The following is an 18,379-nucleotide window of genomic DNA, read 5'->3' as shown; positions in this document are numbered from 1 at the left end:
CCATTTCAAACTTACTTGAGTTGAGAGATGTGTTTGGATCAGCGAGGAGAAATCCTTCACATTGATACGTGGAACAACACTAAGCTGCTTCTCCTTGGTTGAAGCTCGCTCAGGTGGAGGGCTCAGCACAGTGACAGAGGGTGGAGAGGCAGAACTTGAGCCCTCCCATTGTGCAAGGCCTGCGTGCGACTGCTGTCCTTCAGAACCCATGGAAGTCTGCGTGGGAGGGAGAGATGCCTCAGGATTGGCTATCCCAGCGATGAGTGGCTGATACCGCTTCTTCAGGATCACGTACTTCTCACCCTAGAATAACAGAAACAAAGCTAAGTAGGAAAGCAATTGCAGCCAAAAACATAAAATAGACGCCAACCTGGGAAGGTTGTAAGTGCCACACGCAGAACAGGAAACACAAGATGCCGAAAAGGACAGGCAAGACCATCGCCCATGAAGGAACTACTGTTCCAGTTTGCTTCAAGCCTACACGCCTATTTCTAAGTAATTTCTGACTGCATCATTACAGATGGAAGCAGAGCCGTGCACTCTACGTCGAATGTGAAACAAAAGGTCGAAGTAGTTCACCTGAACCTCCTCTTAGAGTCTGTTCTTCTGCAGAAGAGCACTCACCAACCTGCGTGCGTACACCTGAGGAACAGGGCCATCATACTGCAGTCACTCCTTTCCACCAGCATAATAATTTACACACTATTCTTAAAGGGGAGGTTCGCTCAGAAATATCATTGGCCCAATCGATCCTGCATGTATTTTTGAGCATACATCGATCGTAAAAGAAATTCTGATGCATCTTAACTTAGTTTTCCTCACATTTACACACGCAGAACTGATGGGTAGGGTACCGCCATTTTGTGCTAAACTTAGCCATTGATCCATCGCCCTAAGAGAAAGTGCCCTCGCGGCAGTAGTTCAGATCACCCGCCACTCAAGCAGACATCTCTAGTCAAAACAATATGCTCCACCTTTTCCCAGGATGTTCGTGGACAGCATAGCTAACATATCCCGTCATCACCCACGTCATAACGTTAACCAAACACAAAACCAGGAAGATCAACAGACATCCACCAACAGCGCGAATGTTCCCTTTCTTTTCATTAAAAGGAAGAAATGTATATGTTGAACAAAATAGCAATAGTCGGGAACGTAAAAGTAGTTCTATTTTTAACATAACTCAAAATGGAGTTCATCCATGAAAATACAGATAACTTTCGCCAAAACAAGTGATCGCTAGAAAACATTGCATGCTTTGCATTTTTTCTATAACTGTCAACTTCCAACAAATATTGCTGATTGCATTGATCGATTGACTAAAGATGGCAAATACAGGGATTCCTCGAAGTTCCATATGGTTAAATCCTATGTTCCATCACCGATGTTAAATCGACGCACATGGTGTTCCTTTAGTGAGAAGAAAGGAGTCCTTTACCCTTTGAAATGCAACACTTTCCCAGCTGCATGTATCCATACCATAAAAACGCAGGCATGTCGCTCCTCATTACTGCGACTGCATATAGACAAACTGGTGCCTGACGATCGTCCCAAAATATCGATCTTGCACATAAGTTGTAGATGGCTATTGTCCAATTCTGGTTGAAGACCGGTCCACAGGAAAATAATAGAAACTTAACTTTAGGTTAGGTTTCATTAGAGTGAATCTTATCAATTCTCTGTGGATATCTGACACATTGTGTACTTCAAATTGTTAGTATGGGCAATTCAAGAGAAAATAACAGAGACCCTTCAGTGTGTGTTCTCGGTCTGCCAAAGGAATCATTTTCGCTAACAAATGCCACAAAAAAGAAATGTTCTACTTTCAATTGCAAGCTGTGTAGTGAAACTAATGAAATATGTCCACTATTTCAAATAATATTTACTTTCATTTTAATGGTCTCGAGACGTCCTGCCCTGTACCACCTGGCTTTTTTGCTACTTCAACACGTGCTGCTAGGTGAGGTGGAGGACACGGACACCACACATTCTTATGTGCTAATGGCCAGAACCAGTCATGTGCTCTGGGCATTTATGTATTGTTTGTTACAGATGGCGAGAAGAGAGACCATACTGCAGCACTGTGGGTGGAGTGCAGATCTGTCTGCCCATATGGTTCAGATCGGACTACGCAGTGATTGCATTACTGTTTAAAGAGTTTTTACAAACACCTACCAGTCTTTCGGCGATGTAAAGTCAAGCTACCCCACCACAAAGAAACCCAAGAGTATCGCGCCTGTGCGCATCCAAGCCATCTCCTCACTTCTCAAAAAACAGAATTCTAATACATACCATCATGAAAACAGGCTTTTCCACATCGAACCCAATACAACAACCTGTGTAAATCATTACACCCTTGGGAATCTGCCACCTATTGCAACATTACTCAATGCACCTATTTCCCAACGCCTGATAAGTATGCATTGCTGCTAGCTATTCGCTACCCACCTTCAGTGAAGATCAAAAAAACAAACTCATTTCACAAATCATCTCGGACAGATTGTTACAACACAAAATACAGATGCATGGATTTTGATGGATGAAAAGAAGTGTGTTAATTTATAGAGACAGCACGGGTGGACCGGGAAGGGGAGCAAAAAGGTGATTGCCCACCAGACTGGCTGGTCTGTTGCTACCAGGGCCAGAGGTGCAAAGTGCACACACAAAAAAAAAGAGAAATATCCCTAAAATTACAGCCTGCTTAGAATTAGCAGAGTTTTGAAAGGCTGCATGCTTCTCTGTAGATCTAGCCAAGCAATCATCTTGATTTCAGCAAGGTTACAGGCACTACTGGGTGGCCTCCACATGCGGGCCTCGACAGTGAAATGGAAATAGGCCACAGACACATCTTCATGCTTCACATCAGCAAAGAATGCATTTAAATAACATTCTGTCACCCGGGCTGTCAATGATGGCTAACATTGTGGCCCATAAATATTTGGTCTATTGCAATCCACGGCACTTGACACAAATCCTACTTGCCAAGGAAGTTGACTCCATATCTTATAAGAGTTTTTCAATGCTTTGATTCTGTATGACTGCTTTTCTTCTGTTCTGATGAGATTCTTGAGCATGTGCAAGTTCATTACAAAAGGTTAAAAAACAAAAATTGTTTCAATGGCACCCTGAATGATAAACCATGAATATTACAAATGTGGTACTTTCTGGTACTCACTTTTAGGCACAGTTGAATAAAAAGCACAAGGAAGATGTAACAGTCAGGTATTACTTAATAGTAGAATACCACCATTACTGGCCCTATTATATTAACATTAGTAAATATTGTCCCTTTTTAAGCATTTTCTGCTTCTGCTCACTTGAAAACCCAAATGCATATTATAGATCAACCTTACTCCCTCTCTGCAACACCATATCCCAGGATGACACCCCTCGTAGTTACCTCTGCATTCATGAATTGAAATATGCAGCAAACTTTACAAAAAGTGCAACATGTCAGCACAATAAATGTGAAGTCCAATCGGCTTCTTTCGCTGGGTTGTCAATGGGAAGAACAGAAAGCTGCAATTACCATCAAGTACCCGACCACAACGTTTTGCGGTGTCTTGCAGAAGATAAATGGCAAATAAACATGAGCTACCATGGCAATGGAAGGGGACGCAAAAGGGCAACAGCGGTATGAAACTTCATTTTAAGTAAGTGGGGGATGAAGGAGCATCGGGGATGTGCTGCAATGGAAGGGTATCAAAAGGTGATGTGTATGGAAAATAGGGTAAATGAGAGATAAAACATGAAAGGTAGGTTGTTGCAAAAGAACTATGCCTGACTTGCAAGCCAATGCAACTCCTTGTGAAACTGGCTTACTCCTTACAAGGCGATTGTAACGCTTACCTTCAGTCTCTGCAGGAGCGTAATGCCTTTTCAGATCAGGACCTGTGGTCTGGGCACTAGTTCTGGGGAAACAACAATTATAACAAAACCACTATTGTAATCCCCATTCACAAACTGATAACTGTGATACAGTGTACCTTGAATATGAGCCTCCCTGCTCACCTGTGCTTTTGTTTTGTGGAGCTCTCCATCCTGTATTCAACAGGGGCACGTTGGGTAGGTGACTTATACGGAGGGGGTAATGTGTCGAAAGCCTTTTATCTGAAAAGCGTCCAAAACTTCTTTTAAAGTATCAAGGGCAAGTCTCTTGCTAAGAATAATAATTGTTTATAGTTCCTCAAATTAGAAATGATACCTAAGTTGAGAGATCTCTTGCTAGAATTTCCTTTTATCCTTTGCAGGTTTGTGGTTCCCTAACAAGAGATTAGGCTTTGCTAAGGCTGCAGCTATACTCGTTTTTTAAAGGAAACATTAAATTACATCAGTTTTGTCGAAAAAACGGAATAGCTGCCTTCAGAAACAAGCGTGGTAAAAATAAGCAAAGAAAAGCCTTGCTGAGACTTCAGGTAAGCACATATGAAACTTCTTTTCTTTTAACAAGTAAATTCATTCAATACCTTTGTTTTGCAGGGCTTTGGAGAAACTGAGGAAGAAAATACCTTCGGACGATGCAGGGAACTGCTGTGCAAACTTTCGGAAGAATACGCTGCGACCACGGACGAAGGCTGCGGAGAGAAAAATGCTGCGGCTGCGATGGAGCTTCTGACAGGAGATGTGGAGACTTCGAAGATAACTGCGACTGAGGAAAATTCCTGGAAAACTTTGGTCTTTACATTTTTTCTGCTATTCTGTTGATTTTGCTATGGAACTAATATCTTTGACTCGTTTTCTTATGTTGACAGGTTCTGTTAGATCATCGCTGGAAGCGTTACCCGCTGTGAGCGGAGAAGATGCGAAGTGAGAGCTTCGGCGGAGGCAGGGCTTAAGTAGCTCCCTCTGCTACAGATGTAGAATGCACTGCGAGTTAACTTATGGATTAGCGGTGGCCATGTTGGAGAGGGAAGATAAAGTGTAATGGGCCTATGGGTACAATGGTAAGAGTTGGGCAAATGCCTCTTGCGCCAAGCTTGAAGCCACGGTTGACCCACTGATAGAAATTAAGTTCCCTGCCTCTCAAGTATTTCTGAATGGGATCTCCATTTCTGTGACGGGATCATGACAGTGATGCATATTTACATTAAGATCATACTGTTCAATTAAAACTCAGCTTAATGACTCATCTTAATACAATACGACAGAATTAATGCTCAAAGTTCACAATTAAATGCATCTTTGTTGCATGCTAATATCCATACATCGTCAGGTTCTTTGCTCAGCGTTCTGCATGCTCAAACCATAATCCAAAGTTCTCAAGCCCCACAAAATGTGGGTAGACTCATTAACAAACCAATTGAATGTTTCACCAGAAATGTGCATTTGAAGGTGCCCTTTGAAAAAGGTAGGGAGGACTCCTGAAAACTGTTGGGCAGCACGGTCCATACTCGTTTCCCCTCAACTTCAGTCCTGTCATAATGCTTGATTACTATCAACCTCACAACGAATTCTTTTTCTGTCAATCCATGTTCTGTATACAAGGGAAATTGCAACTAATGTAATATTACATCGTGCATCGTTTTAATGTGAAGATTCCATTTAGTCAATTCATTACTTTCTATCGATGTTCTATTTCTCGTAATGAACATTTTACCATGACCTTTTACAAATCTTTTAAAAATCATACGAATATAAAAATGTTATCATAAAAGCACATACTTAAAATAATCACTGTCATTTATTGTTGATATAAATCAATGATATTGAGGGGAAAAAATAAAGAAAAGGACAAGTAAAAACTATTAATGCATATCTAAGTTTACACCACAAACAATTAAATAAAAAGAAATTCTTCAACAATTACATTTCTAGTGTTGTACTATTACGTTTTTTGTGTGATCAATACAGTTTCCAAACATTGGACAAACAATTGAAACTTGCTTTGGAAAAAATTGTAAAGACTGCAACACATTTGAATCTTGGAGTCAACTTTTCAACAAGTTTAGGTTTTGGAGAACACAACTTTTGCAATTCTAGAGAAATTTCATGCGTATGCATGGCCAGCATAGTCAATGTCAGATCTTTAACAAATTCCAAATCCATCTTCTAGAATATTGGCTTTGCCATCCAGTTTGCTTCTTTTTGTAAACTCCATGTTGTAACAAAGCATCCCGAAAGTTTCTGCAGTTTTGGCTTGTTCCCTATCAACATGCAAGTACAATCAGTCTTGTCATGGTCTCCATACCGTCTATGTGAAATGCAACCTTTTAGGCCTGTACTTTAGGCCCACATTACGGAACGCCTCCAAATCTTCAGTGTGGCAGAATTCTGTGAGTCCCATTCATGTCTCTCGAGTTTAGCCGCACACAATCTTCGAGTGCTGTGTGAGGGGCAGAGCCTGGCAGCAACCACTTTTTCATACACTCTTGCTCCTTACATATTCATGGAAATGTTACTTTTCTTCCCAATAGTACATGTATGAACAATGGTGCAGCATTAAACGCTACTTTTCAAGAAGAATATCCATAGAAACCTAAAGCTTTTGAGTTCCACCAAAGATGGTTGCTGATAGACTGACCAAAAATGTTTTCTATACCCTTTTTTACCAGCAGATTATTTTTAGGCATTGATTTAGCGACGTGCCATAGATCAAATGTATGCTTTATGTGTGGGCACTTCTGTTGCATGGACTTTGCTACTTCATAGTGCCGGTCAGTGGTTATCAGGTCTATATGCATTCTCCTGGATTGCAGAAGTTCAATGGATTTAATGAAACCATATTTCTCCATGGCAACAGAAGATTTACATTCAGACCACAACTGAACTCACATTTATTTGCTTTCCATGTCTTGGAAGTGGCAAGTGCAGTATTTAGCAGAAAAACTAGGACGTCACACTGTCCATCACCAGCGAGCCTGAGCCTGTTGCCTGCAAGAGCTTTGTACATTGATATCCGTTAGAGATTCTAGGCCTAGCCAATAGCGGGGAACAAGAAATTGCTCTGATATTTGTACTATGCAGTTTTAGCAACTAACTCAAGTCCCAGAAATTTACAATAACTTGAAAATGTTGACCCACTAAACAACAAAGCAGATGAACAAAGTAAATTTCCAGCAGGCACTTTTCCAAGGCTAGGTTCAGCAAACCATGAAAATATGTTATGTTGGTAGACACAGCTACCCTTAATCTTCAGATTGGCGACTACACAAGTAAATTTCACCAATGGCTCCCCACAAACCTTCCTATGTAATTTATGATCGCATTGGAATACAAGGCATTTTGGCTCCTTTAATAGCCAATCGTCTTGCAGTACAGTGGTTTGTGATTCGATAGTAGTGGACAAGACTGCCACACTAGGAAGAGTGAAGTCCAGATCATTAACACGCTTCAGTTAATTCAAATCTGTGATACTTCCGAATTTTCAGTATATATTGTGTAAAAAGGGAACACTGTCTCTTTCTTTGAATGACATTTTTTAAAGGGTGTGGATTGTGTGAGCGGGTCTGCAAGTAATTCTGAATCTTGGGGCGTGGTGTGCTTTAACACTGATCCATTGGTTACTTTCCGTGGGTTACTGGTGACATTCAGTTCAAATTCTGGCCACTGGACATCTGCATCCATACTGTGAATCTGTAGACTAGCATGCCGATCCCCAACATTTAGTTGCTCCCAAGGGATCGGTTTGGCAATCGACATCATTAGTTTGTGGTGTGGTCCGAGTCTTTCTGCTCCGCTTCTTCCTTGGCCGCTAAGTGATGAAATGCTTAATTTATAGTACACTTCCAGAATATCTGAATTACAACCTCAGAATGTAATATCAATTAAATAACTGCTAAACTCTTCCTTTAAAAAAACAAAAGCCTAATTGTTATTTATCCTTGCTTTCCTAGTGTGCCTTGATAAAGTCTATCTTGATTTGCAGACTTCAACACCAGGCTGAAAAAGAGCATTTTGAAAATGTGTAAACAAAGCATTTTACTCTTCTGTTTCAAAATAAATATATACATGTTATGTTCAAATAGAACCTTATTTCCGTATGAAAACCATTATCACATACCTCGGGTCCATGAATCGCTTCAATCTCAACTGCTTCAGTAGTAAACTCCTTGTACATAAATTCAACAATAGTTTAACAATGTAACGTTAAAATCTTTGATCTTAAAAAGTACACCCTGAGAACTTTGTTTTTTTGATTGTCAACTTTACAACATCGGTTAAACATTGAAAGACGATCTGATACATCGTTGGAATAATTTTTGAGTGAAGACCTTTATAAAACATACAAACTTAATAAGATGAAGTCGAACACCTTGTAGATGTAGTGGTTTAAACAAAGATATTTGAAATTGTACCTGCTTAGCTTCCGAGAGGTTCCAGAGAAATGGTGTGAGATCATCCTGCAAAACAAAGTGAATAAATCGTTGCCACTTAAAGTAGGTCACGTTATACGTTTTTTAGACCTATTCAGCTTTAGGTAGGCAGCAAGATACATAGACAAGAGAGTTAAAGATTCCATTTAATTATTTTACAATCTATGTTTTTGTGAAGGACTACCGTCATTGCTGCATTTGTGTGGGTGATTGACACAACAAGGTTGATGGTTGAATGCTTTACATTCTAAATAATTTTTGCACTTTTCATATTAATTTTCAACAAACTATTAATCAACAATTATTAAGATAATTCACTACATTCTCAAGTCTCATACCTCATCACTGATTGCAATAGAAGAATAGTACATTGTTGAGGTGTCTGCATTGACCTGTATCAAAATTGTTATAGTGAAAAGAGAAACAGAACAAAAACATTTAATGCAAAAGATAGTCGATATTGTGATACGATCTACATGGCAGTTTACATAAATAGATATTACAAATAACAATGATCAATATGTGTACAGTTTAACTTAACCATATAAATGTATATGTGCATATGAAGGAATAGTATACAAAAAATACTTAACATCCACTACTCACCAGTCAGCGTGTGCAGAAATTCAGTTGGAACTGCATTTGGAAGTAATTTGCAAAAGAGTCTGGACCCATGATTTTTAGTGTACTTTGATGGTTCGTATATATGTTCCCGAGAAGTGCATGCGGCAGACGCAGAATCGATTGCCCCTCACGTCCTCAAAGACATCCTTGGCTCTGCTTTCAATCTCGGACACTGGAAATCCACAATTCAACAACCATGTTCTGATTAACATCATATCCTTTGGGAAAACACACACCACTGTACCCAGAGCTTTGACATGGCTGATAGTGGGACAACCATAAACGATACATGAAGGCATTGTTTGATTGTCCAGAAGATCAGATAAAATAAATATAAAGATTACAATTAATAAAGTATCACAGTGAGTAAATCAACCATCTTGCTTTGATAGCAAACGTTTTTTTTAGACTTTGAAGAATGCCCTGTAACCTGGTCTAACCATCATGGTGGTCAAAATAGTCAAAAATCATTGGTCTGCCACAAGAAAAAATGTATTACTGGTTCACTGAACAACCTTTGAGCCACCTAAAGAAAACATGTATTTAAAACATGGATGACGAATGTGATGCATTCATTCCAGAGATAAAAAATACATAGAAAGGATGATAATGGTGAAGTCTTAGAGATAAATTAAAATGTGAATATGAAGTACAAGGAGTAAAAAGCAAATTAAAGTACTGAGCAGAAAACATGAAACTCTAACAATGACACTTGAGAAACCAATAGTTGACTAAAGTTAATGGTAAAGGATATTTGTACCGCACACTATTACCACCGGAATGGTCCTCTGGTGGCTCTGAATAGGGAGGGGGGTGGGTTCATGGGAACGAGCGGGAAAAGTGCAAGAGAGCAGTCATGTGCCGTTGGCAGCATCAGCCCGGTTAACACCTTTCGCTGGGCTTGGGGTGTTTTTCGGTCAGTAGCCGTTGTGTGCTGTTGTGTGAGTCTGTGTGTGGTTTGTGTTGCGTTGTAGTGAAGTTTGTGTGGTTAGTTGTGCTATAGGGTTGTGGTTGCATTTTGTTACAGTTTGAAAGGTGTATGCAGAGGGGTGAAATTGTTAGTGGGTTGGTTATGGCATTGTTTTCTAGAAGTGATGTGCTAAATTTCCACATTCTTTCTAGAAGTGGCGCATGAATATCTCTGCATTTCTATCTAGATCCGGCACTGGTTGATATTCAGAGTCCCTTCTATATATGACGCTCACCAATATTCACAACTGTATCCAAATGTGGCACTGGCCCACCTTTGAAAAATCCTGTCTATATGTGAAGCAAGCTAGTATTCACAATTCTATCTAAATCTGGCCTCGATAGTATTCCCAATGCAGTCTAGATGTGGCACTGGCTAGCAATCGCTATTCTATCTGGATGTGGCACTGGCCGACAATCACAATCCTATCCAGCTGTTCACGCAGGCTATTGTTCACAATCTTATCCAAGTGTGGCACATGCAGACATTCGCAATTCTGTCTAAGTGTGGTACTTGCTAACATTCATAATTCTATCCAAGTATGGCACTTGGTAACGTTTATGGAGTGTGAGAGGTTGTTGGATGGTGTTGGGCAAGTATGCTCATTTCGGTTCTCGTGGGGTTGTTGCTTGTGTCCCATTCCACCTAGCGTTGTGTCTCGTTGTTGTAGGCGTTTCCCTTAGTCTGTTTCGGGTGTTGTGTGTGCCATCCTAAATTCTGTCAATCTGTTCTTTGTGTTTCCTATTTGATTGTTTGGTAGTTTCAATTTGGTGTTGTGGTGTTGAAGAGCCAGGTTTCTAGTAGTTTTCTAAATTGTAGGTGTTCTTTGGCGTTTCTTATTTCTTTCGTGATGTTGTTCCAGGTTTTTGCGGCCAGGTGGGAGAAAAAGTTACTTGGAAAAATAGGTGAGCCGATTCAGCACCAAGGTAAAAAGCAGATAGATTACTATATATTAGTTGTAGATTGCAGCAATGTTTTCTTGCCAACTTTGAAGGTGTTTATAAACTCTTAGAAAAGTGGGTGTGTATGTGAATGTTTGATGTGTTCTTTCCCAACCAGCCCAGCCCCCTTGGCAGCGCACGTTCACAGGGGCGAACTGACATTGATACCAGAAGGGGAGATAGATGTGGACGAGGCAAGCGCAATATGCCAGGAACCTTGCTAAAGGACACCGATCTTTCATGATCTTGTCATAGCATACATTTATAAATATTTGATGTTTTGACATGCTGGCGATTTACAATTTATTTTTAATAACTTTTCATATTACCTCATTTGTTTTATAGGGTTGATGGCATTGACAAACTACACATTGTACTGCTTTGGTTGAGTTACTGTCTGTATAAATCCCTTGTATTGTCTGGAATCACTGGGGAATTTCTCACAAATGTCTCGAAGCACACAGGCAGGTATTACTAGTCCGATGCGTAATCCCAGTCTTCCATGAATCCACCATATAAATGCTTGATGGGCCACAAGCCTGTACCATCTGTGTAAGAGACACAGAAATAATTTGCTTGAATGAATTCAATAATTGCATTTATTTTGTTTCCACTGTCTTCTAAATTCTAAGGCATTGTTATGCTTACAAAAAGTAACTTTTAGAGCAAAATGCTGACAGTACGGTTGTTTGCAAGTAAGGATAAATTAGAAATGTGAGCACCCATTCCAGCAAAAACAGTTTGGAACATAGGCAAATATTGTTTTTAACAAAAGTGAAAGAAATGTAATTGTTTGTTAAATATAATATTGAATACTTGGCTAGAGATTAGAACGAGACATTTTTTCAGAATACCTGAAAAATTCTTTTGTCAGTGATCCTTCAAAGTTATAATGATATAGGAGAGCAATATAAAATACTAGTTTCTCGGTTGTCAAACATACAACATATAAAGAGTAAACATACTCATTACCCGGATTAGAAGGGCAAACTGTTGCTCTAAGTTCGTGCATAAGGACCATCATTCGCAAAACAGATCTTGTAAGGCAGGCTGCCCTGAAGTCATGCAGGTGGGTAACAAATGGTGGTGGTATGACATGATATGATATGGCATATATAATGTGCCTATACACAAGTGTTTCTAGGCGCAACGAGGCAAGGGAGGGAAGATGGAGACAACGATCTTACTTAGCCAGGTGACATTGAGTTCATGCAAGTGCAGGGGAAGGGACAAAGTGCAGGGAGGGGAGGGGGTCGTGCAGTACATGGGAACGACATTAAAAAAATAAATAGAATAAATAAAAGCAATAAGTAAAAAGTGAGGCCAGCTGGTGGGAAGTGCAAGGGTAAGTGCAAACATCATGTGTCAAGTGCCGGTAGGGGACTGTATGGATACAAAAAACAGTCTAAAGTGTGGGGGTTGCCAGGGAGGCAGTGAAGGTGTGCAACTGGCGGGGAAAGGGACCTGGGCTTGAGATCAGAGAGTGGCCAGGTGACCAGGGTAGTTTTAGTTTCAGCCAGGAATTCAGCAGGGGACAGGAGGAGAGACAGCATAAGCAAAGAGGAAGGTTTTGAGGTGTTTCCAGAACCGGAGATGGTTCTGCCCAAGTTTCAGGGAGGCAGGGAGGCTGCACCAGAGGGAGGCCCCAGCCGAAGAAAGATCTACCACCAACTTGTTGCTTGGAGAAGCGACTGACCCGGAGGGAGTTGGAGGCGGATGAGCAAAAAGCTCGAGAAGGAAGATATTTAGGAAGAGAGAGTTCAAGGTATTGAGGCCCCAGAAGGCCTTGTGGACAACGCAGAGGGTTTTGAACTTAATCCTCACAGCCACTGGGAGCCAGTGCAGAGATTTCAGTCCTGGAGAGATACAATCCCTGGGTTTGAGGCCAAGGACAAGTCTTGCAGTCCTGTTCAGGATGAGTTGCAGAGGGCGGAGAATAGATGCAGGCAGATTTACAAAGAGGTTGTTGCAGTAGTCCAGCCTAGAGAGAACCAGAGCTCTGGAGACAATGAGCTTCTGGGGGAAGGAGAGGAAAGGAAGAATACCTCTGAGGTGGTTCAGCTGGTAGTGTTACTTCTTAGAGACGTCAGTGATGTGAAGAGAGAAGGAGTGTGTGGAGTCGAAGATGACCCTGAGGTTTGTAGCCTCACAGGTGGAAGCAGGAAGAGGGACAAGAGAGGCCGGCCAAAGAGCAACAAGAAAGGAGGGAGCAGGTGTGCCGATGAGGAGAATCGCAGTCTTACTGGCATGAAGGCAGTGATCATTGGTGGCACACCACTCCTGAATAGCAGACAGTCAGAGATGCGAGAAGGAGAAGTTCTGGAGGAATAGAGCCTGAAAATGAGTTGAGTGTCATCCACATAGCACTGAAAGTTGGGGCAGAGAGCGGCACTGCAGTGGGCAAGAAGTGCCAGGTATTAGTTGAACAGCCAGGGAAGAGGTTAGACCCCTGGGGAACACCACAGGTAGAGAGAGGAGAGGAAGGACCCAAGTTAGACCTGGGAGGGTCGAGGTCAGCCAAGCCAGGGCCTGATCAGCGATACCAGGTTATCATGGAGACAGTTGAGCAGGATGGCATGGCTGACTGTCAATTACGCTGACGATACACAGCTGGTGCTGGAGTTAGAGGGGGATTATCAAATAGACATGGCTAAGATCGCAGCAATTTATGGCATTATTGATAAGTGGATGGAGGGCAATTGGATGTGCTTGAACAGTAAAAAAAGAACGAGCTGATGATATGTGGCTCACGCCAAGCAAGAGCCAAGTTAGGAGTAGAATACGAGTCAATTTTTATCAAAGACTATCAAGGTAGTTGCGCAGGTTGAAACTCTTGGATTGAGGGAGCGTCCCTTGGCGTAGAGGCTCAGGTGAACTACCTCCATAAAAACAACACCTATTTGCGTCTCCTGAGAGCCATCCGCCCCCTCCTAAGTGAGAAGAACTCGGACACTATTGCCCGGGCCATTATCCTGTCACGGTTGGACTATGGCAACTCACCGACATTGGGTGCCACTCGGAAAGGCATTGAAAGATGGCAGATAATGGACAACAACGCGGTATGTGTGGTCAAAGAGATCAAAGAGACCATGTGACCGAAGGAAGGAGAGCATTACATTGGCTCGGGATTGAGGACTGGATCCTCTTTAAATCATACATGGTGTGGCACCGACATATCTCAGGAATAAGTTCAAAAGGTACATAACCAATAGGCCACTGAGGTCTGAAGCAAATGGCAGGCTACAGGTGCCCTTGGTCAATCGAGTGACTGGTGCCGGGAAATCTTTCAAGCTTCCACTGGCTATTCGCCTAGAACCAAACTATAGAATCTTTACGAAGCACCTGAAGACACACCTGTTTAAGTAATTTCCACGTATATAGAAGGGATGCAGGATCTTTATGTCCAAGTCTGTTTTTGTCTCCTGGTTTTATGTTATTGCACCCTGATGGCTGCAGGCTTTCGGCACATTACAAACACAAATAAAAACAAATAAAATAAAGGCAGAAGAGAGATCAACTAAGATGAGGACAAAAGGGGTGTTGGAATCAAGGTTGGAGAGCAGGTCTTCACAGATGTTCAGGAGAGCAGTTTTGTGGTGTGTCTTTTTCAGCTATGTAGGCCACGCAGCCAGAACAGCAGTTCTCAACCACAGTTGCCATCGCCTCACATCAATGGCAGGTACACCATGTGGAAACATGTTCCATGTGGCTGGGATCAGGCTACGGTGATTGATCATCATGACTCCCCATCATATCGGCTTTTCTCTTTCAACCATTTCCTCATCTGAGTATTCAAGCTTGTACAGATGGGGCTGCTTTGTTGCCATAGTTCCCAAATATTGAAGTAGTATCAAATGAACAGTGAGAAAAATACGTTTTTGTTTATATACAGTAACAAAATTAGGTTTTACATTAAAATGCAATGTAAAATAAAAATAGAATGAAACAGCCATGTTACAATAAACCATAGTGCAAAGACAATAATAGGCACAAGCTTTGAAATTTCGCAGTGACACTTGTAAAACAATATTCCATGGAAATATAGATTTTTAATATGGTTTGGTAAAGACATTTGTACATAATATAAAAAAGTGTTTAAAAAAGCGATTACCGAGTTAATAAGTTTTATGTACTGTCAATACCTGTTCTAAGTACGTCGTACTTGGTAGAAAGCTGAACAGAGCAAAAATAAATCAGGGAGGCTCGGAATGAAATAGACACACGAAGGAAAAAAAACAACAAAGAAAGGGTTTGTTTACTTGTCGAGGAAAGAGGCGTCTTGACATTTCCATGGACACATCAATAGATTGCGCACAGAGAACGTTGGCATGAGACGTGCATTGGCTTTGTGAACAAAGAGGAGCAAGCATCTAGTGAGGACAGCTTGAGGGGCAGGTTATCTGAATTAATGGGCACTTGAGCTTAAGGCGATGGATAAATGGCTAGGTTTAGCACAAGATGGCAGCACCTGATCTGTCAGTTTCACGTGTGTAAATGTGAGAAAACAAAGGTAAGATGCATTGGAATTTTGTATTGGAATTTTGTTTACCATCGATCGATGTACACATGCCGATGGATAGGGCCAGTAAAACATCTGAGAAAACTTCCCCTTTAAGTCCATCTTTTAAGGATGTATGGTTTTAACCATGCACCATAACAGTAGTTCACATGGGGAGCATCTCAAATCTGTATTGAGGACACAGCTTCCACAATTACATACAATACTCCAGGTTTATTTTCTGTTGACAAATCACTCCAATCCTCCCCAAACACAACACACCCACAGCACTGCAATATCACATTTTTGTTACAATTTCTGGGACTTGATGACCCCATGGATCTTCATCCCATTTGTGATGTTTAAGACATCTCCCAATCAGCACTACTCTGCAAGATTCCAGTGCCGTAATCATGCAACTCTATATTCAAACCTTAGCTTCCATCTTTCTGCATGCTTGTCTGACTCAAATTGTGCCATTATCTCTAGCTGCATGAAACCAATTATAGATGTTTACATAATCCACAAACGGGTACACCTTAATCAATAGCTGTTGCTACCCATCTGGCTCCCAATTCAACTAATGTGGCTCAAATCCCAAAGGAGTCCAATTTATTTACAAACATTTAGCATGTAACACACCAGAGCACTTACCTTAAATCTAGGAAGATCACGCCTATCCCACCTACATCCGTTTACCCGGTTACCCAGCCAAAAGTTTCCATTAGATGAGTCTGTGTGGCCTTACCTTTGAGAATCAGTGCTGCCATGACCCAAAATCCACTCACTTAAACATATATTGACACATTTTTTCCCCAATGAGTAATTTTGTCATTTCTCTACCACAGATGTGAGCCTAAACGACTGTAGTTGACTCCGACCTCCTATCTTTGGTATGGGATTCCAACAGCTTATCTATAATTACCAGGAGGCTCTACTGCTTTTACAATCATTAACTGTGGTGATCACTGATGAGGCCATCCCCACTCAAAGGTCCTTTACAAATGATTTTAGCCTGGGTTCTCCAAACATTACATACCTGTAATAGTGGTTAAGATGCTTGCATCTGCTTAGAGTCACATGCTTTGCATAGGCCGACATTTAGTGGTTGGTGCGGAGTATTACATGACTTTTTTCGAAATCGAAAAGGGACATCAACAGGGCGTGTTTGTAACACTATCCATACTGTGACGTGTACTGTACCCATAGTCCATCGCACGTCAAGGTCCTCAGATTGAGGTTGCATGAAGTGCGTAGTAAAAGGATGAAGAGGTATATGTACCTTCTACTCCCAATGAGGCATTTGAATCCAAGCAGATACTAGCATCAGAAAGACGGTTACATGCTTTGCATACACTAGCAATCAGGAAAAGGAGGTGGGTTGCTAGAAGGAACAGACGCAAATAGATGTCTTAACACTACCTGTCCTACAAGAGTCACTCCTAGCTTGTAAGTTCACACAGTAATGATGGGTGAACGTGTGAACTGAGCTCCATGTTGCCGCTTTGCATGTTGCCTCAAAGGGCATATTTGCAATGAAGGCTAGAGTGGTACCAGTACTACGTGTAGTGTGCTCTAGGAGTAAATGGTAATTCTTTGTTGGATAACCTGAAACATTGCTGTATGTATTTTACAAGCCACTTAGAAATGGCTGCTTTGGGGACAGGATCCCCTTCCCTTCCCTTCCCTCCCCTCCCCTCCCATCAGCAAAGGAGACAAAGAAGTGGTCTGTCTTTGATTGGTTTAGTCTTATTGAGAAAGTACATGACAGATCTCGTAACATCTAGTGTACAGAGGGCTCTTTCTCCAGAGTTTTGTGGTTCATGAAAAAACACTGGTAGTTCAATAGACTGGTTGACATGGAATTTGGAAATGAACTTTGTTGTGAACCGTGGATGTGTTCTTAGGACCACCAAAGGGTTCAGAAATGGACCACCAAAGGGTTCAGAAATGGACAATGTTTGGAGCTCACCAACTCTCCTTATAGAGGCGATAGCTATAAGAAAAACGGATTTGTAAGTGAGATCTCTGAGGCTTGCCTCATGCATAGGCCCAAAGGGGGATCCCATGAGCTTAAGACACTGTTTAAATCCAACAAGTGAAATAGATAGTGCACTATGTTAGAAGGTGAACAGTCTATGGTGTTTACATTAGACGTTATACATCATTCTAAGAATCTCTTCCATTTGTTAAAGTAGCAGTATCTAGTGTTTGGTTTACGTGCTTCTTTAATATTTCCATGCATCTGCTCAGTAAGTTAAGATGATCAAACACTATCACTTCAGGATCCAAGCTGCTAAATTGGTTGTCCGAAGATGTGAATGAAGGGTTGGCCCTTGGATCTGTGACTTGTTGTAAGGGCTGGTTAGCTTAATCTGTGAGCAGACATACATCTTGAGCAGGTGGGAGCACCATGGCTGACGTGCCCACAATGGAGCAACTAGGATCATTGTCAATTGTTCCTGATGCATTTTGTGGATTATTCTTCTCAAGAGCTGCAAATATCCCCGACCAAGGGGATCCACAGTGTGCACCCGCTATACCCCTACTGGGCGAACCTGGCGGCATAAGTGTGGCATTTTGCATTTTTCTTTTGTGGCAAACAGGTTTATGTTTGGCTGAATCCACTTTGAAAAAAATATTGTTCACAATGTCTGAATGTAGTTCCATTTGTGTTCGGGGGGATAACTTGTGTTTCTGCTAGGTAGTTGTGTTCCCCTAGAGGGTGTTGTGACGAGTAAAAATCTGTCTCTGGAGACTCCAATCTATTGTAGTTTGGACAGATTTAGAGATTGTCTTCCGCCCAGTTTGTTGATATAAAACAGGTCTGTCGTGCGGTCAGTGATAAGGAATACGTTCTCTATTAGATGGAGCTGGATAGCATGTCATGCATAGTATACTGCTAGCAACTCTAGGACGTTGATGTGCCTCTTTGTTAGTGTTTGTGGCCACATGCAGTGTGCTTTATGGTGGAGATAATGAGCTCTCCAACCGGACAGCGATTAGTCTTGTTATCGTGACCTGTGTCGGGGGG

General features: G+C 41.5%; 1 protein-coding gene across 2 annotated transcripts in view; it reads right to left on the bottom strand.

Moving 5' to 3' along the window:
* LOC138580659 (ankyrin repeat domain-containing protein SOWAHA-like) overlaps positions 1–18,379 on the bottom strand; it is a 228,044-nt gene that overhangs the window by 143,290 nt on the left and 66,375 nt on the right. For both annotated transcript variants that reach the window (XM_069651375.1, XM_069651376.1), the window contains exon 4: positions 16–303. In XM_069651375.1, the coding sequence (XP_069507476.1) occupies positions 16–303 (288 nt within the window). The remainder of the gene's footprint in view (positions 1–15; positions 304–18,379) is intronic.

This window comes from Ambystoma mexicanum, chromosome 3p (assembly GCF_040938575.1).
Source record: "Ambystoma mexicanum isolate Mex_15411 chromosome 3p, UKY_AmexF1_1, whole genome shotgun sequence".
In the NCBI taxonomy this organism is placed as follows: Eukaryota; Metazoa; Chordata; class Amphibia; order Caudata; family Ambystomatidae; genus Ambystoma; species Ambystoma mexicanum.
This window is presented reverse-complemented; position numbering and strand designations above follow the sequence as displayed.